Source organism: Antechinus flavipes, chromosome 2 (genome assembly GCF_016432865.1).
Source record: "Antechinus flavipes isolate AdamAnt ecotype Samford, QLD, Australia chromosome 2, AdamAnt_v2, whole genome shotgun sequence".
Classification (NCBI taxonomy): Eukaryota; Metazoa; Chordata; class Mammalia; order Dasyuromorphia; family Dasyuridae; genus Antechinus; species Antechinus flavipes.
Window position 1 is genome coordinate 677,555,909 of NC_067399.1, and position 22,070 is coordinate 677,577,978.

The window sequence follows — 22,070 nt, forward strand, 5'->3', positions numbered from 1 at the left end:
CAGGCGTTGATCTCCTCCTCTTCCTCCTTAGTTTTTTCCTCGTTCATTCTTTTTGTTTCCACTCTGAGATCTTTAATCACTTGTGCCTCCCAGTCGCTCCTGAATTGTGATTCCTTGTGTCTTTTCTTTGGATGCTTTGACATCCCTTTTTGTGTATATCACCCCCACGGGTCCCTCCTTTGCCCATCAGTCCATCTTGGCTGGGCAGAATAGGAGGGGAGATAGAGTTGAAAGGCTGTATCCCTTTGGGCTTCCTCTTGGCTTCTCTCTCTCTCTCTCTCTCTCTCTCTCTCTCTGTGTGTGTGTGTGTGTGTGTGTGTGTGTGTGTGTGTGTGTGTGAAGGATGAAAGCGTAAGGGTCACAGCTCATGATTTCTTAGAAACAGATTAAGGTCTCACCACGGTGTACTCAGTCAGCCCTGATTCACTGAATATTTAAACAATCAGTGGCTGAAACCTGCCACATCAAATTTAGCTCAGAAATTGATGGAGAGGCAGAGACTGTATTCGCTCCCTCCTTTTCTTACTCAGCTGTTCTTAGCGATGGAGCAAAATTTATCGGCAAGCGGTCATTGCTTGACAAAGACATGACCTGCCGGCTGAAATGAATACATGACGGCCACTGGACTTCATGCAATTGATTTGAAAATTCTGTGAGAGACAGTACCGAAAGCTGAACCTCCACAACAAAGCATGGTGATTTCTTTCTTTTTTTTAAATTGAAACTTTTTATTTTCAAAATGTATGCAAGGATAATTTTTCCCCATTGACCTTTGCAAAGCCTTGTGTTCCAATTTCCTCCTCTTCTCCCCACCCCCTCTTCTAGATGGCAAGTAGTCCAATATAAAACATGGTGATTTAGAAATCATGATGTCTGAAGGCCTTCCTAGAAACAGGACATGGTGCTGGAGAAGCGGCATTTCCTCTCTGACAGGGCCTTGAAGCCGTGGGACAGAGATCAGGGCTACTCTGATGTTAGCAAAGTTAGATTGTTCAGGTTGTCTTTCTGGAAAAGGAGGAGAGATGTTGACTCGATGGTGAATTGTCCATGGCGGTGCCTTTGGGATCCACTGAATAATGCGGTAGCGAGAGTGGTTTGTCTTAGACCGAGATACCCAGTGGGATGGCCCAGGGATCCAGGCCGAGCTCTTTGCCCTTTGTCGCTTCCATCCCATACTTGGATCAAGGTGCAGGTCCCGTACCCTTTCCCTTTGTGGTTGATGGAAAGCTGAATTGAGGGCGATTTAACACCTGGATGATTGACTCAGAGCTCCAGAAATGTGTGATGAGCTAGAACATCTGGTTACATCTTGTGAAAAATGGAGTTTGGTAAGCACAATATGCTACATCAGACTACCAGAAGTCGCAGATAAAAGCCGGGGAGCAGACGTTTGTCCCATTCTGAATGGGGGAGCAGAGGGGGAGCTCAGCAGGTTGCTTTGGCTGCCAGGAGTGGGAACGCAGCCTTGGTCTGGGTCAGGAAGCTGTGGACACCAGCACCGAGGACATGGGAGTCTCCTCAGGCCCAGGGTTGGACTCGTGGTCAGTTTGTGTGACTCACTTGGAGGCCTTGTTTGTACTGGAGATTGTCCAGAGGAGGGCGGTCAGGGTAGAAAAGGCCTAGATCCCTTTTTTGGGGGCAGGGAGGAATGATGGACGTCTGCAAGTGTTTGAGGACTCTTGTGGAAGACGGATTGATTGATTCTTCTTGGCCCTGGAGGGCTGAATTCGTCATAATCATAGGAAGTGCTGGACTCAATCTGGGCTTGGAGAACTTCCTAATTAATAGGATTAGCCCAAAGTAGAATGGAATCCTTCACATGGTGGATGGGCTCTTCCTCACTGGAGATCTTTAAGCGAAGGCCAGTTGACCTAGAATATTGTCGAGGGCTCCTTTCAGCTCCGAAACCTGGTAACATTTCTGTGATGATTCTTCCCTGGGAAATGGGATTTTCAACGTTGATTGCCCACCATTTGAGATGTCCTTCTGAGGTGCTGCTGGCTGGCTCAGGGAGCTCCACAGGTCTCCTTCCTCCTCTCTGTCACTGATCTCAAGCTCGCTTGCATCTTTTTCATCGAATTTTACCTTTGCTAAGAACTCATCTCTGTGCACCGTATTTGGCGCACTTGACATCTCCCACAAGTCAGCTGTGGGTTTGTTGCGCTGTGAGCCACCTCCTCAGTAACAGCGCTTAACGATACTCTGATAAAGGATAGTCACTTATTTTGCTGTAGAAATTAGGAAGGTTAATAAGAGCAGCCCCGACTATATTATACTTCACCCCAATTTTCACAATCCTTGCCATTTATTCTTCCAAATGGCTGTCGCTTCAGGAAGAGAGGAGTCCACGCTTCTGTCCTGGGTCAGACTTTTGACACTGCAGTTAATGAAGAACGACATCTTACTCTGGGGCGGGAAGAGAGCCTGGGGTTTGGAACCAGGGCTCAGTTTTAAAATATTTGCCCATTTTTATACCCCAAAGAGATACTAAAGAAGGGAAAGGGACCTGTATGTGCCAAAATGTTTGTGGCAGCCCTGTTTGTAGTGGCTAGAAACTGGAAAATGAAAGGATGTCCATCCATTGGAGAATGGCTGGGTAAATTGTGGTATATGAATGTTATGGAATATTATTGTTCTGTAAGGAATGACCAGCAGGATGAATACAGAGAGGACTGGCGAGACTTACATGAACTGATGCTAAGTGAAATGAGCAGAACCAGGAGATCATTATATACCTCAACAATGATACTGTTTGAGGATGTATTCTGATGGAAGTGGATCTCTTCGATAAAGAGAGCCTTAATTGATCAATGATGGACAGAAGCAGCTACACCCAAAGAAAGAACACAGGGAAATGAATATAAACTGCTTGCATTTTTGTTTTTCTTCCCGGGTTATTTCTACCTTCTGAATTCAGTTCTCCCTGTGCAACAAGAAAACTGTTCGGTTCTGCACACATATATTGTATCCAGGATATACTGCAACCCATTCAACATGTAAAGGACTGCTTGCCATTTGGGTGCAGGGGGGGAGGGGAAAAATCAGAACAGAAATGAATGCAAGGGATAATGCTGTAAAAAATTACCCTGGCATGCGTTCTATCAATAAAAAGTTATTAAAAAATAAAAAATAAAATAAAATATTTGCCCATTAGATCCTCGCAACAAGACCGAGCGAGTGCTGTGCTGTTCTGATTTTAGAGGTGAGGAAACAGGAAGATAGATGTCAGGTGTTCTGCTCAACATAGCAGGGGCCATTTAGTTACCTTATGTGAACTTGGCCTGGCTTTCTGACTCTGTCGAGTGGGAATCTCGGGCTGAACGGCTCCAAGATCTTCCCTGGCTCCGATTCTGGGATCCCGTCCCTGTCAGTCACTCCTTTCTAAGGGTTTGATCTTCCTCTTCTGGGAATTAAGAAGACTGGCCGCCATCTTGGCCAAAGTCCTTCCCACCTTAAGATCCAGGGCCCTGGGATGTCAAAGGTCCTCCCAGGTCTGACTTGCTGAGCCGCTGAGGGCTGAAGATGCAGAGGAAATGGGCGTCTTCTTCGTTCGTGTCCCTGTTGATCTTGTGGCAGCAAAGTGTGATGTTCAAATGCTTGGAGTAATTGGGTTCTTGTACCTGGAGAACTGGAGATTCCAGTCAGTGTGGTGGGAATTGTCAGGGAATTTCATGGAGAAGCACAGGATTTGGAGCCTTTCTTACCGGATGACTTCTTTTCTGATGGTTGCTTATTCCCGAGGGGAGCATCTACATGCAGATAGGCAATAACAGTTATGAAGCACCTACTGTGTGCCAGACCGGGCTGTGTGCTGGGCCCCCACAGAAAGGCAAAGAGCAGCCCTGTGCTCATGGGGTTCGCCCCCTGTTGGGGGAGACAACACGCAAACGCCGTCGTACGAAGAAGGCGGAAAGAAAATGAATTGAAGATAATCGACAGAAGGAAGGTGGTATCATTACGGAGCATCGAGAAAGTCTTCTGGTGGAAAATGGGATTTGAACTAGGCTTTGAAGGAAGCTGGGAGACCTGGAGGCGGGGGGAGAGTGGGATCGGGAGAAAATGCCTGGATTTGGCAAATCAAAGAAGAGATGTTTTGCAGACTTATTTGTCTTTGGTCTTTGGAGGGATTTCTTTCTTCTTCTCTTCTCTTCTCTTCTCTTCTCTTCTCTTCTCTTCTCTTCTCTTCTCTTCTCTTCTCTTCTCTTCTCTTCTCTTCTCTTCTCTTCTCTTTTTTCTTCCTTTCTTCTGGCAATTGAGGTGAGTGACTTGCTCAGGGTCACACAACTAGGAAGTGTTAAGTTTAAGGACTCGGGTCCTCCTGACTTTGGGGTGATGCTCTCTCCACTGTGCCCCCTAGCTGCCCCAGTTTTATTCTTCATCCCTCCCTCCTTGGCTGTATTTATACACGGGGGAGATGGGATTTTGTGTTGTAGAGGGGGGGGCTTTCGTTGAGGGTCCGGACTGACCCCTGCGCCGCCTGGTGGACGACGTGCACGTGACAGAAATCCGTCTGCACCATCAGACACGGACGGAAGTCCTCCCCGCGGGCTGGTGCAGGGTCACGGGGCCCTTGGCGCCTTTGTCCCCGGAGCACCAGGACCGCCCGCTCTCACCAGTAGGGAGGGCTCGTTGTTGGGACTCGGCGACGGACCGGGGGGCTCTGAGACTCGCACCACAGGGAGGGCCGGCGCCTTTCACCGGGGTCAGAGACCGAGGTCCGAGGGGGGAGAGGGAGGGACATCAGTGACGTTCCCCCTGCGTGAGGTATTGAGAAGAGCGGGGAGAGAGAAGGAGGAAAGAGACACGGAAGAAGGGACGGGGAAGGGAAGGGGAAGGAAACAGGGAGAAGGGGGGAGGCGGTGGGAGGGGCCGAGACAGAGATTGTGTGCGGGGGCGCTGGCCTTTTGCGTTCTCTTTGTCCCGACTTGGGCCCATTTTCTCACATCTTTTTCCCACGATTCCTAAGTAATGCAGTGAAATAGCATGAAGCCGGGCCGATGCGGAACCAGTGTCTGTGTTTATTTCCAGCTAAAGACAAGTCCGAGAAGATCTTTTCCTTGGCTTTTGTGAAGCTGATGCGCTATGACGGGACCACACTGAGAGATGGCGAGCACGACCTCATCGTGTACAAGGTACCGGGCGGCGCGGAGCCGCCGCGTCTTCCTTTAAAAGGGGCGGCTTCGGCCGGCGCCCTCCCTCTTTGTGGGAGAACTCATTATGGTCTAAGGTCAATTCTCTGGGTTCGGGAGGACCTGGTGAGGTGGGGAGGATCCCCAGGGGTTCTGGGCAATACTGGTGTCAACAGGAACTGGGAGCTGAGAGAAAAGTGCCGGGGGGAGCGGGGAGGGGTATCAAAGGCCAGTTAAATTCTTACTTTGATGCTGGACTGGAAAAGCCTGTGCATGAGCTCGTGTACACAGAAGGGTGAGTGTGCGAGTGTGAGTGTGTGTCTGAGTGTGAGTGTGAGTGTGTGTGAGTGTGTCTGAGCGTGAGCGAGCCTGTCTCCTGAGCGGGAGCACACGGGCACGTGGGGGTCTGGCTGCGGGCGCGGCTCGGTGCCTTTTCCCCTGACTTTCCCCCGTCACCACGGGGGCTCCTCGCAGGCAGAAGCCAAGAAGCTGGAGGACGCCTCGACCTACCTGTGCCTGCCGTCCACCAAGGTGGAGCTGGAGGAGAAGGGCCACTCGGCCACGGGCAGGAGCATGCAGAGCCTGGGCAGCTGCACCATCAGCAAGGACTCCTTCCAGATCTCCACACTCGTCTGCTCCACCAAGCTCACCCAGAACGGTGAGTCCTGCAGAGCCGGCGCCCAGGCCCGGCCTCTCCTCGTGCTCTCTGTGCTCCGGCTGTGGGCAGCTCCAGGGAGCTCAGCGGCGAGCTCCTTGGTCAGCTGTCCTTGGGAGGGAGGGCCGTCCCCGGCTGGGAGGGAGGGCCGTCCCCGGCTGGGAGGGAGGACTGTCCCCGGCTGGGAGGGAGGGCTGCCCACCACGGGCTGGGAGGGAGGACCGTCCCCAGCTGGGAGGGAGGGCCGTCCCCGGCTGGGAGGGAGGGCCGTCCCCGGCTGGGAGGGAGGACTGTCCCCGGCTGGGAGGGAGGGCTGCCCACCACGGGCTGGGAGGGAGGGCCGTCCCCGGCTGGGAGGGAGGGCCGCCCTGGGCTGGGAGGGAGGACTGTCCCCGGCTGGGAGGGAGGGCTGCCCACCACGGGCTGGGAGGGAGGACCGTCCCCGGCTGGGAGGGAGGACCGTCCCCGGGCTGGGAGGGAGGACCGTCCCCAGGCTGGGAGGGTCAGGGCTGCCCCGGCACAGGGCTGCCCCGGCACAGGGCGGCCCCAGCAGCTGGCCAGAGCTGATTTTTCCTTCTCTTTCCAGTGGATCTCCTGGGCCTTCTGAAGTGGCGCTCCAACACCAACTTGTTACAGCAGAATCTGAGACAGTTGATGAAAGTGGATGGAGGAGAAGTGGTTAAGGTAATACTCAGCCCGCATCTCATATTCTTTTCCTCTTAGAGCTGCAAGGATCCTAGGGAGCCATTGGGTCCAAGCTCCCCGTTTTACAGAGGAGGAAACTGAGGTTCAGAGAAGTCCCCTGAAGGCATCCTGGGCATTGCAAGCTCTTTGCTCACGCCCTTCCTTGACTCCAAGCCAAACAGCCTTCTCATTCTTTCCTCCTTATCCCTAGAATTTGGTCCAGAGCTCCCTCATGCACTGGTGAGCCCTTTGGGTCGGGGCTTTGCTCCCCTCTGAGAGGGCAGGTCCTCTCCCTTCTCCAAATCCTGCTTCTCCTCTACTGCCCGATGTGACAAGCATTTATTAAGCTCCTACTGTGTGTATACAAAGAGCCGGATATAAAACAAAAATGGCTTCAAAAGCTTGTAGGTGTGGGACCCCCCTCCACAGACCAGGTATAATGTCGAGAGGGACAATGTGGACGGGCGCTCTTCAGGCAAAAGCCAATGAAGAAGACGTCCCTGAGCTGCCTTGAAAGGCACCCGGGACCGTGTATTGGGTGAATGGACATAGGATGATCTTATTGGAAGAAGAACATGTGCTTTTCCCATTAAGATGATACATTAGGGCAGTTTGCCGACATTCTGCGTTTTCTTCTTTGGCCAATGGCCGTGGGCCCGCGGGGGCATCTGGGTCACGGTCCTGCCCCTTCGGCTTTCAAGCGCCGGGCTGCCGAAGGAGGAAAGGCTCGTCCGAGCCAGAAGGAAGGAGCCCAGCTATCTGCAGCGGAGCCGGCTCTGTGGCTGGCGGCCGGCCTAAAAGTGAATGTCATTCTGCTCTTCCCAGAATTCATCCTCTGTCTCTTCACATGGCTCTTTTGGCAAAAGAACTAAGCTACATCTTAAGCCGGGATTAGCTTTTCAATTTGAAGTTTTTTCCTGATAGCAAAGAACCTTTTGGACGATCCAAAGTGGAAACTGTTGGCTTCTGCAAATCTCCTAACTCAGATGATTAATTGATCCTCTCTCCTCGTGTGCTGGATCCCATTCCTTCCCCTCCGTTCCGGAGGCTGGCTGGCTCGCGGCCTCTCCTTTCCCCTCCTTTTCACCCTTTCCCCATCTCTCCCCCCGCTGACCAAGCAGCCGAGGGCTGCCCCCGTCTTTCAGGGCTTTCTCTCAGCACCTTCATCCCCTCCAGCGGCCACAGCCGGTCTGCTAGCAGGAGTTGTCCGTGTTTGCTGACTCTGCTTGACCCAGAGGGCTCTCGGGGCATTGGTCAGAGTTGATCAGTCATCTTTCTACTGCTTAGTTTGGAGGCTTTTCTCAGGCATCTTTTTCTTGGTCTGGTGATCCTTTGATCTCCATTCTTCTCCTCTCCCTTGACTTTCTGACTTTTTCCTTGTTTTCTTGCTTAAACTGCCCAGCACACAGCAGGTGCATAATAAATGTCTATGACCTTGACTTTTTCCCACTGCACTTAACTTTTTCTCAGTTTTTTTGTTGAGTCACCATCCGACAACTTCCCCTGTAGGTTGTGGCATACAAGGCCTGTCCATCCCCTCTTCTCCATTGTTTCTCTGAGGGGACAGAGCATCATCTCTGTGCCGATAAAGGACAGCTCTGTGTCCCATCCTGCTGTCTGTCCCGAGCTCCATCCTTCCTCACTCCCACCTGCTGGATCACCTCCCCTTGGAAGTCCCATCGAATAACAGCTTGTGCTCCACATGTAGCATCCATGGTCCTCCCCAAACACACTCGCACTCTAAAGTCCTATTTTTCTTTCTGTTCCCTGAGCATCGCAGGGACCCTTGATGCTCTCACGAGAGCTGCAAGGCTGCAGAGGAACGACCGTTGGCCTTGTGTGGCCCTGTCATCCCCCTTGGGGTTTCTTGACCCTGCAGTGGTTCGCATTTCCTTCTCCACTTCCTTTGGCAGATGAGGAAACGGAGGCAAGCAGGATGAATGACGCGCCCAAGCTCTCACTGAGTGTCTGAGGCAGGATTTGAACTCAGGAACATGAGTCTTCCTGGCTCCAGCACCATGGCTCCCTGTAGCTGAGCTTCCGTGGCTCCAGTTTTCCTCTCGGATAAAGCACGAACTCCTGGCTTGTCCCTTCAGTGTGGTCCTCCCTGTGTTCCAGCCCAGTCACCCTCCTTGCCGTGCCCGAACCTGTTGTCCCAGCTGTCCGGCTCCCCTTTCCCACCCCTGTCCTTGAACACATTCTCTCCCCACGCCCCCTCCCAGAATCCCCAGTTCAGGGGCCCCTGTGGCCCCGTCCCTGATTTTTCCAGTTGTTCTTTGAGCCGCGGCACCTGCCATTTTCTTATTTCATTGTTCTCTTCTTCGATGAGTTTCAGATGGAAACAGTCTTGCTGGAACTTCTCTCCTGCGATTATTCTTCTAGATTTAATGCAGTTCATCCTGTAGTTCAAGTGAATAGAATCCCTTTTTTTTGCGTGAATAACTAATAACGCTCATCCCAGTTGATTGATTGGTTATTCCTTCTTTTCCTTCTCTGCTCCCTTGGTTACTGATTGACTTCCCAAGTAAAATGGCCGCTCACTGAGGGCCGTCCAGAACAGGCTCGCGGGATTGTCGACCAGACCTTTGGGAGAGTGGTGGGTTCAGAGACCCCCCCCCCCTTCCTCTCTTTCTAGCGCCCTCTCTTTTCCGGGTGACCAGCTGCTGGTTCCATGTCCTTGCTGAGATGAAGGCTGAGAGCAATCTTGGAATCGCCCCGAGTCTCCCCCTGCTCCACTCCTCGCTCCCAGCCCGTCCCTGCCCCCGTCCCCGCCCCCGTTCCCCTGCAGTTTCCCTTCCTCACGCTGAGTAAATTCCAGTTTTTGAGCCCGTTTTTCACGGCTCTCCCCAATCTTGGAGCTGAAATTGGTCTGTAACCACGTCCTTTACGGTTGATCATCGTATAATCTTGTTGTTGTGTCACGATCTCCTGGTTCTGAGGGTCACCCTGGCCCAAGCCCCCAGACCCACACTTGGACTCAGCGGTTCTCACCTGTCATCAGTGAACTTGTCGCCTTAATACTTCGACAACCCAACTTTCAGTTTCCTCTGTCCTGTAAAAAACATTTTAGGCTTATTGCTAAGGGACCCAGGACACGGCAAGAGCCTTGACCATTGGCCGTGCCCAGGGGAAGAGCCGGGTGAGAGTGAGTGTGTGAGTGTGTGTGTGAGAGTGAGAGTGGGCCATTGGGAGCTAGGTCCTTTCTGCTTAGGAGGTAAAGGGAATGGGCTGGGCCCCCAGTGACCGCCTCTCTGCTCCCCACAGTTCCTCCAGGACACCCTGGACGCCCTTTTTAACATCATGATGGAGAACTCTGAATGCGACACGTTCGACACGCTGGTCTTTGACGCTCTGGTAAGGACCCCCCGTTCCCAGGGGCTTCTCCCTGTGGGCCGCCCAGCACCGGGGCCGTGCCCGGGGGCTTCTCCCTGCGGGCCGCCCAGCACCGGGGCCGTGCCCGGGGGCTTCTCCCTGCGGGCCGCCCAGCACCGGGGCCGTGCCCGGGGGCTTCTCCCTGCGGGCCTCCCAGCACCGGGGCCGTGCCCGGGGGCTTCTCCCTGCGGGCCGCCCAGCACCGGGGCCGTGCCCGGGGGCTTCTCCCTGCGGGCCGCCCAGCACCGGGGCCGTGCCCGGGGGCTTCTCCCTGCGGGCCGCCCAGCACCGGGGCCGTGCCCAGGGGAAGAGCCGGGGCCCGGTGCCATCCTGGCACAAGCAGCCGCCCCCGGGCCCTCCCCTCAGCTCAGCCACAGAGCCTTTTGTCCTCCGGGGTGGCCGCGCGGCCCGTGGGGTGCCGGGCTCGGTGCTACTTTTGTAGAGGGATGGAGCACGTTTACATGCTCTAGATTAGTGTTCTAGAGCCAGGATGTATGTGCCATGTCACAAAATCACACGTTAGATGGGATGTAACGGTTTGTGTGTCCTGCAGAGCGTTCAGTGTGGACACATACATACACACGCAGAGCCCTGGCTGTGTATGTGCACGTCTGCGTGTTCACCTGCACTGCTCTGCATGTCAGTGACCCCGACGGAGACGTGGCCGGCTGCAGCTTCCTCGGGGGCTCCTCTGGTCAGAGGTCGTAGCACCTGATGGGGGGCAGGGGAAGCCCAGGCCTGTGCGCCCGTCCTCCCTGCTCACCATCCTCCCCCCCTCCCCTTCCTGCCAGGGCGCTGCTCGCCATCCTCCCCCTTTCAGCAGAGTCTCTCCAGAGGCGGAATTATGACAAACTTTGCTCATTTTGAGAATGGGATTTCCACATGGAGGAGGAAAACTACCCCAGCCCTGAGTGCTTGGGGACAGATGGCATAGGAGATGGGCATGCTGGCCAAGCCTGATCCAGCTCCCCGGGGGCATCTCAAGAGCGGGCATCTCAAATGGGCAGCGGGCATCTCGAGAATGGGCAATGGGCATCTCAAGCAGGCAGTGGGCATCTCGAGAATGGGCAATGGGCATCTCAAATGGGCAGCGGGCATCTTGAGTGGGCAGTGGGCATTTTGCAAATAGGCAGTGGGCATCTCAAATGGGCAGCGGGCATCTTGAGTGGGCAGTGGGTATTTTGCAAATAGGCAGTGGGCATCTCAAATGGGCAACGGGCATCTCGAGCAGGCAGTATACAGTGGCTTTTTCCTTAGTGGGTCACAAGGCGATTGTTGCTTTGGCAGGTGTTTATCATCGGGCTGATTGCGGACCGAAAGTTCCAGCATTTCAATCCTGTGCTGGAAACCTACATTAAGAAGCATTTCAGCGCCACGCTGGCGTATACGTGAGTCACTTTCTGTCATTTTTTGAACAAAACTAGGAAGAGTGCGTGAGTGTGTGTGTGAGTGTATGTGTGTGTGAGTGTGTGTGTGAGCGTGAGTGTGAGTGTGTGTGTGAATGTGTGTGTGTATTTTTGGGGGAGGTGGGTGTTTGTTAGTCTTAGATTTTCCTTCCCCTGTAGATAACCATAGATCAGGGTTCTGCGAACTTGGAAAAGAGGCAGTAAGCACTTATATAGCACCTGCTGTGTGCACGGGGCTCAGCGCATTATTTAGAGGTATCTCCCCCTGAGTTAGGCGCTGCTCTTATCTCCTTTGCACAGGTGAGGAAGCTCAGAAGTTGAGTGACTTGGCCAGGGTCACACATGGTGCTTGTGGCTGGATTTGAATTCAGTTCTTCCTGCCTCCAAGCCCAATAGTGACATCTTCTTTCACTGTTGTTGATTTTTCCCATAATCCTGTGCGTTTTATTTTATGCATTTAAGAATCCAGTCAGGCGTCCAGACTTCCAAGGGGTCCGTGGCACAGGAAGGGTGAAGTCCTCACTTGGCTGTAACTCAGTCGTTGCCCCTTCTTTTTGCCCGTTTGTTGATTAAGTACTTCACCGGGGCAGGTGCAGAGCCCCCAGCTCTGCCTGGGTAGGATGCACCTCTGTCTCCTTCCTGTTTCAGAGGTTCCTGAGACGAGGTGACTTGTCCAGGACATGTCGGTGCTAAGTCTCCCTGACTTGCTGACCTTGCCCACTGAGCCATCCCCCCTCCTCCTTTTGTCACACCTTCTTTTGAAAGAGGCCCGGGACATTTTAATCAGATGATCAGAGCCCTCCTTGGCTCCCCTTCTGATATGGCTCTTCAGAAGGACCCGCTGACGTCCCTGGGATGTGGCTGGGGGGCCGGGGGCGTCCCTGGGACGTGGCCGGGGGCGTCTGTGGGATGTGGCCGGGGGCGTCCGTGGGACGTGGCCGGGGGCGTCCGGGGCACAGGGGCTGGGACTCGCCCCCTCCCAGCGCCATGTGGCTCGTCACTCCTGGAAGCGGCCCCGCTTGGCTTCTTGCCTCGCATCCTGAGTGAGACTGACTCACGGTCTCGGAGAACGCCCCACGCCTCTAGTGGGTTTTTCCGGGCACAGGAAGGATGAGTGACAGCTTTTCCCTGTGACTGTCTATTTGTCAGCGGCGCCTCTGACAGCCAGCCTCGTTTGTTCCTAAGTGGGCTTTCACAAGAAGAATAATTCAATAGTCTATTTAAAAAACCGCTTTCCTTCAGGATGCTGGGAAGGCGGGCCCCTTCCAACCCAGGTGTTGCCAACAGGCCCTTGTCAGTTAATGGTAGACCCGGTTCCCATTCTGTCACAGGAGCCATGTTAGTCATGGGGCCTAGGTTCCCAGGCTAGCCCACTAGGATGGGGATAATTTGGGCCTCCTGCCTGAAGGAAGTCAGGTCAATAAACATTGATAATGTGGCTCCTCTAACCTGGGTGCTGGGCTGGGCCTTGAGGACGTAAGACAAGGGACAACAGAGTCCTCACCCTGGAAGAAGGAGGAAAAAAAGATGGGGGAGAAGAGGAAGAGAAGAGATGGAGAGGGAGGAGGAAGAAGAGGAGGGAGGAGGAGGAAAAAGAAGGGGAGCAAGACAAAGTGGAAGAAGAGGAGGAGAGAGTGGAAGATTTGGGGATTGCTTTTGCCTATTCTGGGAACCAGAAATGCAAGGAGGACCTGCTGACCTCCCTGGGACCTTCCAGGGGGAGGAGGGGGGGGGGATTTTGTTTTCCCCTCACCGATTATGCAGCAGGCGTGTGAGATGAGGAACTGACGTTCCACTGGAACCATATGGGGAGGGGGCTTCTCGGTGCTCCCCAGGCTGCATCCGTGGCACTTGGTGACTCATGGCGGTTCGTGTCTTGTGTTTGCCCAGGAAGCTGACCAAAGTCTTGAGGAGCTACGTGGACAGCGCCGAGAAGCCCGGCGTCCACGAGCCGCTCTACAAGGCCATAAAGGCCCTCGAGTACATCTTCAAGTTCATCGTGCGCTCCAGGATTCTCTTCAACCAGTAAGTCCTGCTCGCGGCCTCGGGGGGACCTGCCCGGGCAGGGAGGCTTCTTGGGGTGATCACATACGTCCTGTCAGTGTGAGGGAGGAGGTGATGTTGAGGTGATTGTGTCTTGTCAGTGCTTTGGGGGAGCTTTCTTGGGGTGATCACATTCACCCTGTCAGTGTGACAGAGGAGGCGATGTTGGGGCCATTGCGTCCTGTTGGTGTTTTGGGGGATCACTAAGTGCTTTGGGGGGCTCATCATTGAGCTGCTTGTCTCTGGGGCGACAGAGGGAGGGTCTTAGGAGGGAGCTCAGAGGATTAGCTGGGAGCCGTTGGCCACACAGGGGAGTAAAAGAGCCCGGAAAGGTGTTTGTGTTTCAAAAATGAGAACGAATCAGACCACGGCGCCGAGAATGGCGGACGCTCTGGGCTTTTGTCCTGTGTTCTGCCGCCGTCGGCCTTTTCCCAGATTCTCACATTCTGTCCTGGGCACCGTAGTGAGGGAGGACGTTGACCCATGACATGGGAAGTGGAAGGAGGAGCTGTAAGGGAGCATGAGAACTCCCTTCAGGTCTTTGAAGGGGGCCACGTGTGTGAGAGCTGAGCTTCATTCTGACGGGCGGCCGTGGGCAGAACTGGGGCAAGGGCAAGAAGGGGAAAAGAAGCATTGGTTTCCAGACGGCCTCCCTCAGCAGCCGAATCACCCCGAAGTGGGTCACTTTGGGCAGGAGGCGGTTTCCCCCTCACTGAGGGTCTTTAAGCTGGGACTTGCAGCCTCTGGGAGGTACGGCAGGAGGAAGGGCAAGGAAGAAGCATTTCTCTGGGAGCCTCCGGTGCCAGTCGTTGTGCTGGGCATTTTGCTATGATTATTTTTGCACAACCCTGGGGAGGTAGACGCTATTATTATCATCCCCATTTTACAGATGAAGAAACTGAGGCAGATGGAGTTTTAGGGACTTTCCCACAGGTCACACAAGTTGCATTTGAACTCGGGTCTTTCTGACCTTTCTGCTGTGCTATAAAACGGGGGCTTGCTGGATGCTGGCCTTTTGGAATTCTGGGAATATTCTTCCCCTTGGCTCTGGTGTCCACCTTTCCATCACCCCCACTGCCGGGACCATTTTCCCTCTTTCGCCAACAAGGAAAATAAAACTGCCTTGTTAGGAGACAAGCAAAGGAATTCTGGAGTCTCCCCCTCTCCCACCTGTATTTTGATGAAGGATTTCATTGGAAAAGTTTGTCCATTATTTTCTTTCTTTCTTTCTTTTTTTTTTTTTTTTTTCATGGGGATTCACTTTTGGAGCTTGGGAGTTGTGGTGCACATTACACTAATCATCTCTCTCAATGTATAGATTAATCATCTTAAAGGCAAGTGCTGTGAGTTTAAGATGGTTCCTGAAAATTGTAGGTAAAATGAATATATTCAGTGGAGCTAATGAGCAGACTGGGCCTCCTCATTGCCCCGAAGTCACTGGATGAGAAGAGGTGACAATTTATCCTTTCAGCCTTCCCTCTGGGAAGGGAGCGGTGCAGATGGCTCGGACTTGGGAAGTCCGAGAAGTACGGTGGGGAAAAATCTCCGGTCTGGGCGTCCCGTGACACGGGTCCAGATACTCTCTCCGCCATCTGCCCTCCTCCGTGTTCTTGGCAAAATCCTTTTTTCCCGCCCTGGCTTTCTTCCTCTCTAAAATGAGGGGCCGGGAATTGGTGACTTCCCTGGTCCCTTCTGGGATCGGCGGCGGCGACTGATAGTGGTCCGGGGGCCTAGGTGGGGCTCTTGCCGAGGAGGGCACCGTCGAAATGGCAGATTCTTGGCAGCAGAACTGCCCCGGTGCTCTCCACGAGTGAAGAATCAGTGTAATATATTCCTATTTCAAACCCCAAGTTAAGTTATTGAAAAAAATCAATATCTTCATATTTCCTCTGAGTCACATTCATGTTTATGTAGCTCTGCCTAAGGCAACCTTCATAAGAGCTAAGCAGAAATTGAGGGAATTTAAAATCCAATTTGGTGCACCATGATCCGAATAAAACCAAAGAAAAAAGTTATTTTCTGCGTGTGAGTCTTCATAAAATTTATAAAGGGGCTAATGGCCATTAATAATCCATAGTTAGGATCCTGGTGAACCTTGCAAGGTAATAAACTGCTTTTGTTTACTCTTCTGTTCTCCGGGCTAATTAAGAAGGAAATACAATATAGAGCTTATTAAAAAGAAGATCTGATTTTCTTTAAAGACCAAGGCCATCTTTATCCGGCAATCTTTGGGGGCAAACTAGAGTAGAATACAATTTGTAGACTGAATCCCAGTATCTGTATGTGTTTTTATATATTGAGGGGGACAAAGAGACAGAGAGTGGTATACATGCATGTGTACATATATGCACATATGGATACATACCTACCTACATACATGTGTTTATTGTATATGTGTACATATATATATGTATCTCTCTTTTAGTATACATAAAAGAGAGAGAGAACCTATTAGCTCATGGCAAATGAGTGGATTATGCAAAAAGTTCCTCTCTGAATAGAAACATTCAAATCCATCTAAATGGTTTAATGTTTAATAATAAACTTAAAGATAGTATTATAGACATTTAAATGTAAAGATAATATTTAAAACTGAAACTGAGTTCAATCTCCTTTTTCTTCTGATAAAACTGAGGCACAGATTAGGTAAGTGACATGGCCAGGCTCACACAATTAGTCCCTGTCAGAAGCAGGATTCGAATCCACATTTTGGTCACTTCACAGCAGGTGTCCTGGCCACTGTGCTGAAGAGCAGGATGTCCACGTCTTGCCCATCGCTGCCTTTTCTCAGGCCTCCCTATTTTGGATTACATCTAAGATCTCGGTCTAAACCATCTTTCTGTCAGACTCATGTCCAGTTTGGCCAGAAGTTCTTGTCAAATGGAGAGCTCTTCCCAACCTCAGTTTACTGCTTCTTTCTTGTTGGTTTGTTCCATTGATCTGTACAATTCTATTGGTTAATCAGTTACCAATGGTTTTAATGACGGCTGCTTTATGACAGACAAATGTGCTGTGATTGTAATATGAATGATGAGTTGATGTGTTATTTCTCCTTCATTTGACTGCGAAAGGGAAGAAGAGTGATCACACAGAGGGCCTGAGTTAGGGACACTGGGTAATTTTTAGTGTGGAACATGGCTTCCAGCCACATTACTTCCCTCATGAATTGATATTTCTAAGAGTGAGACAGCAAAAAGAAGGATGTTGGAGAAAATCCATAAAAGTGCTTTAACTGCATGAGAAAAACAAAGGATAAAAGAAGGAATAAGCCCAGGATAGAGACCATGAATCTGAGAACAAAATTTCACAATGGGCAGGAAAGGAAGAGAACCAAGAAAAGTTCATCTTAGAAACAATTGCAGAGAAGAAGATCCCCAACAAACGAGGAATATCTTAATTGATTTTTTACATCCGGAGGAACATCAAAGATCATTTAATCCATTCTCTTCCTTTTATGGAAATTTTGGCCCAGGAGATTTAAAAGTTCCATCCCGAGTTCAGTATCCAGTTATTGAGAGATGGAAGCGTGTGTCTCGTGGGTGGGCTTCTGTGATTCTGACTGTGTACGGCCCTGTGATCTGAGCCCAAATCCCAGCCCACTCATCCATGTGGATAGCTTCTTCATGTGTTCTGTATCATGGACCGGCAAAGAAGGGATCCCTTCTCGGAGGCTTGTTCATAAATGCTTAGAATAAGGTCCTTCAGATTTGGAAGGAAATCAATTATGTTAAAATACAGTTATCTAAAATATTCAGGAGAGAAAATAGATCTCAAACCCCAGGTTAAGGAGGCCGGACCAAAATGGTTCCTACAGTCACTTCCAAGTGTTTGGGTTCAAGTACAGGCTTCTGTCCATTTTTTTCCTGTTAGATGTTTTATTCCTGGGGTGTCCTCCAGAACTCAAGTTCTGTTTAAGGTCAAAGGTGATGGTGCAGTTTCCCCTAAATTGCTTCTGTGGCCATCTCAGATTGTACTTCCCATCACAACCTCATCTGTTCCAGAAAACTGAACCTCATCCAAGTAGGAAACTGCTGCCTAAGCTTGAACCCACAAAGAAATGAATATGGGAGCAAAGTCCAGAATGGCTTCTCACTGGTCATCCCACCGCGGGGACCACGGGGACTCCAGAGTTCGGGCCTTTCTCCTCGTAGGGTCCCAGACCACACAGCCTGGCCTTCCCCACGCCGGCTGCTGGGCCAGGAACAAACCAGGCTGCCCCAGCGGGCTCGCATCTGCCTATTGATCTGCTGCAAGTCCCCTAGGTCCTGGATTTCCCTCTAAACACAAGTTATCCCCCCACACTCTGTCTCCCGGGCCTTCAACATCAGCCCAAGTGCTCAGGCTGTATTTCCCTGGCTGTGGTGCTGACCAAGGTGGGCCCGGGAGATCAGCGAGTCTCCCCCTGCCCTGTGGCTTTGGGATCAGCCCTTTACACCTGGCAGGGACCTTAGGGACCATTTTGTCCAGGCGGTCTTAACCTTTTCCTTTGTTCTTTAAGATTTTGGACCACTGCCTTTCAATAGAAATTGATTTCCCCAGGAATCTGCTGGGCCTTGTTTTGGGAACTTAAAAATGAGGTTTTACCAGACTCTGGTTGTGATCTCAGACTCCATTTTATGAGTGAGGGGCTGCCCAAGGTCCCTCTTGGGTGACCAAGCTGGGATTTGGGCTCAGGACCAAGGGCTGTTCCCGAGGTCAGACACTTCTAACTGAGTGGGACCATCTCAAGGCCCTCCCAGTGGTCATCCTGACTAGGCTGAGTGACCTGTCCGGGGTTAAATCAAGAGAATTTTGAAAGGCAGAGAAGTAGTAGATTTCATAGGCAGGACTCCATCCTGAAAACCATCCCCTTTTCTGTAGAGCTTCACAACCCACGAAGGGAAGAGAGTCAGGAGAGCTTTCCTCTCTGCTGGGCAGGAAGCCTTTGCCGGAACCGCAGGCCGGCTCTGCTCTCAGGAAGGCAGGTTTGTTGTCTGCCTAACAAAGGTTTCCTGCAACCCCTGGTGAGATCACACATGGAAGGCCTTTTGCAGGCCGTTCGGCTCCACTGAGCCCGTGTTCACCGCCTGAATCAAGGCTGCGTCCGAGAGCTCCTGAGAAGAGGAGAAATAGTGGTGAAAACTCTGACAGTCCAAGCTGAGCTTTGTGGGGGGTACGAGGCTCTGAACAGGAGGGTCCCCTGAGGCCTTTGGTGAGCAAGGCCATGGGGACCCGGGGGGGGGGGCGATAACCTCAAAAGTCCGATAACTGAAGTCAGGAAACTTAGCCAAGCTAAACATAGACCGCAGAGGGGACCCTGGGCAGACGCCCAGGTGGCATGTGGGAATGCCGATTTTGGGGGACCCTCGTTTTTTCCTTTTTCGTGTACTCAGTAGACTTTTACAGAAATGCTCATGTGCAGAAGGCAGTGAGGGACCTCTGGTAATCTGGGGGCATAGGGCTTTGCCTCCATGGAGCTTTTGTCTATGGGGACTCCGGGGCTCCCTGATAAGCACCTAAGAGGGAAGCTGCTCCTGGACCTGTCCAGTGTCCCTCGCGAGTCCCAGATCTTTGCACCCCAAAGGGTAAAACCCCATCATCACGCTACCCAGACCAAGTACTTCCTCCCCATGTGACTCTGCAGATTTCCTGGGGACCAGGTTTCTCTCCTTTGGGATCCCATTACTGGCCTTCCAGCCTGCTCCACTGCCTATTCTCCTCCTTGTTTAACCAGTTTTCTCTCTAGTGCAAGATAGCTTTACTTTGCTTGGGTGTATCAGGGACTCTTCTGAGTACGATGAAATCCATAGACCTGAATAATGCTTTTAAATGCATAAAATAAAATCCCATGATTACAAAGGAAATCAAGCAGATTGAAATATACTTATCAGAAATCTACTTTTTAAAAAAACTACTCTTCATTGTCCCCAGGGCCAGACTCCTGCTCTGGGAATCTCCCTTCACCTGCCTTCAAGGCTACCTTACACTTACTAGAGCAAATAGCTGAGCATATTTGATGTGCCCAGTATTCTAAAATCCCAGGCCCATCCATCCATCTGTCCATCCATTCATCTGTCTGTCCATCCATCCATCCATAATCTCTTGATTTGATTTACCTTCCTTCAACTGTTCTTTTTCCTTAAAAAAAAAAAAAAAATGGCTAGCCTTTATTAAGCATCATTTGTATACCAGATATTGTGAGTAGGAATACAAAGGACAAATGAAGTTTACATTCTTAACCAAGCCAAACATTTATTGATTTGTTTTTTTTTTTAAATCTTCATTTCTTAGTATCTACCTCTCCCTTTGCCCATTTCTCATATTAAGAGTGAAAAAGAAAAGGTCTTTTTAAAAAAGCTCAGTAATACTAAACAGCACATTACATGAATTCACTACTTCCGTACCCATAATCCCCTGCTTCAAAACAAAAGGAAACTGAGTTACGGAGAACCCAGTCTTCCACCAACCTCGGTCTGAGTTCTTTTGCTGTTTTGAAATTGATCTGGAGAACACCAGAACCTGTCTGTATTTAAAAGCAAATGACTGTGATTCTGAAATCTAAAATTTTAGGATGCTAGAATAAAGATTTTAATAATTCTTCCCACTGTTTGGCTTTTAGTCTTTTCTAGACCCCTGTCTTCAAAAGATAGCCCGAGCTGCTGCTGTAAAAAGGCCTTTATTTCCATAGAAAGCAGTGGGAAGTCTTGAATTTTCTCTGTAGGTCTAGGAGAAAAAAATAAAAAATAAAAAACAACTTTTTTTTTTTTTTAAACTTGGAAAGAAGCCCCCATCCTGCCCTGAGACTGTGGATACTGCAAGGACTCTTGGCAGATTGGATGCGGTATTTTCAGATGTAAGGAAAAACAAATGAGAGTTTTCCTTGCCTAACCTGCAGCACATTTATTATCTTGGGGGAAAAAATGAGCTCTCAGATGGAATTGACAAGTATGCTTTTCCTTCTCTGGTTGAAATAAACTTTTAAAGGTTGTTTTCTTCTTCTTCTTTTTTTTTTTTCTTGTTCTGCATTGCTGTATTTTCTTCAAATAAGACTCTTCACTGGGACTTAGTTGTATTTTTGGATAATTGACAGTAATTTTCCTTCCAAGAACCCAACAAAGAGTGAATCCTTTGAGCTAAGGATCTTGCTACCAAAGGCTGTGATCCCTTCCTCTTTTCATGCTTGTAAATCCAGATTTTTTTTCCTTAGAATCTCCCATTTTTTTGATCAATTTTTATTGATATCTTTTGTTTTCCCATTTTCTAGCATATTCCTCTCGGTCCCATTTCTCCCTGAAAGGCCTTTCTTCCCATAAAGAACAGGAAAAGAAGTTTAGTAAAAGGGCTTCATACACTGGACGATGCTGACGTCATAAAGAACATTTTCAGAGGCTCGTCCTGAATCCCTGTAGTGTTTGCTTCCATCTTGGCAGGAGGTTGGGTGTGGGTGAGCGTATAAAACGCCATTAATGAGAAAACTGGAGGGAACCGGATTCAGATGGACTGAATTAAGTCAGGAAAGTGCTAAAGTTCCACCCCCAGGAGAGGACAAATGCTGGACAGATTCCCATTCTTCCTTCCGTGGTTCACGGCTTCACAAGGTCCCATCTCTGTCCCGGCCTCGGCGTCTCGTTAATTGGGAGATGCGGGGGGATCGTTCCTCCATCGCTCCTTGAATAACGTTAACGGCTCCACGAGCGTCGCTGTGTTCTTGCTGGTGACACTGAGGACATTTAAAAGCAGGCGATGAGTGATGAGTGGCCTTTGTGCGAGTCCCTTTGTGTTTTTCTTGTTCTGTTCCTCCCGTGAGTTACATAAGAAATGGGGCGGCTTTCTGGGTGAAGGGCATCAGAGCAGACACCGGGACGACTTCCAAGCTGCTGGGCAGTTGACAGCACGCTCTGGCCCCCACCTCTATTTCTCATGCAAAAGAGGGCCTTGAATAGCAGTCCGGCATGGTAACTGACTGCATGCTGAATATGAATTTACCTTCTCTCCTTGAAAGTTTCCCTGAAGTGTCTGAATAGGAAACGTGTGCAAACTTGAGTGCTCTGGACCGTCTCCTTTGTGTCTAGTGGAGAAAGCTACGGATTTCTCTTCCTTTTATTTGATGACTTTTAGGGATAGAATTTTGGGATAGAATTCATTACCTCAGAAAGCTAGAAGGTACCTGCAGGGTCATCAACTCGTCTCTTATGAGGTTAGGTGACCTGTGCTGAGTCATAAAACTCGGATGGGTCAGAGGGCAAATTCGAACCCGTGGCTTTTCTGATTCCATGTTGAGCCCTCTATTCATGTATCATCCTAGATTCTTTTCAATGAGAATTTCTTTTAGTGCACAAAAGAGTATTTTCTTTACAAAAAGTTCACTCATTGAAAACATTTCAGGGATTCTCTTCAGTGAAAAGGTCTGAATTCATGAAAACTGCAGGTACTCGATGAAACCGTAATGAATAAAACCGAGGATTTATATACATTTTGCTAATCACTTTACATAAGTTACCTCGCTTTATCCTCACAATATGATTATCTATTATTGTTTGCATTTTACAGATGAGGAAACTGAGGCAAACAGGTCAAGGGACTTGCTCAGGATCATACAATTAGTAAAAACTTTATCTGAATTGCAGTGACTGGATCAATTACTTTGTATACTTTGCTACCTACTTCCAGCAAGTGAGATCTATATATCTATATCTTTCCATCTGCCTATTTATTTATCTGTTTGTTTATCCATCTGTCTTCCTTCCTTCCTTCATTCCTTCTCTTCCTTCCTTTCTTCCTTCCCTCTTTCTTTCCTTCCTT

General features: G+C 50.3%; 1 protein-coding gene across 2 annotated transcripts in view; it reads left to right on the plus strand.

The window, feature by feature from the left end:
• Positions 1-22,070, plus strand: part of DOCK1 (dedicator of cytokinesis 1) — a 467,911-nt gene that overhangs the window by 92,354 nt on the left and 353,487 nt on the right. For both annotated transcript variants that reach the window (XM_051982706.1, XM_051982707.1), the window contains exons 17-22: positions 5,029-5,132; positions 5,604-5,787; positions 6,371-6,468; positions 9,733-9,822; positions 11,128-11,228; positions 13,137-13,271. In XM_051982706.1, coding sequence (XP_051838666.1) covers positions 5,029-5,132; positions 5,604-5,787; positions 6,371-6,468; positions 9,733-9,822; positions 11,128-11,228; positions 13,137-13,271 — 712 coding nt within the window. The remainder of the gene's footprint in view (positions 1-5,028; positions 5,133-5,603; positions 5,788-6,370; positions 6,469-9,732; positions 9,823-11,127; positions 11,229-13,136; positions 13,272-22,070) is intronic.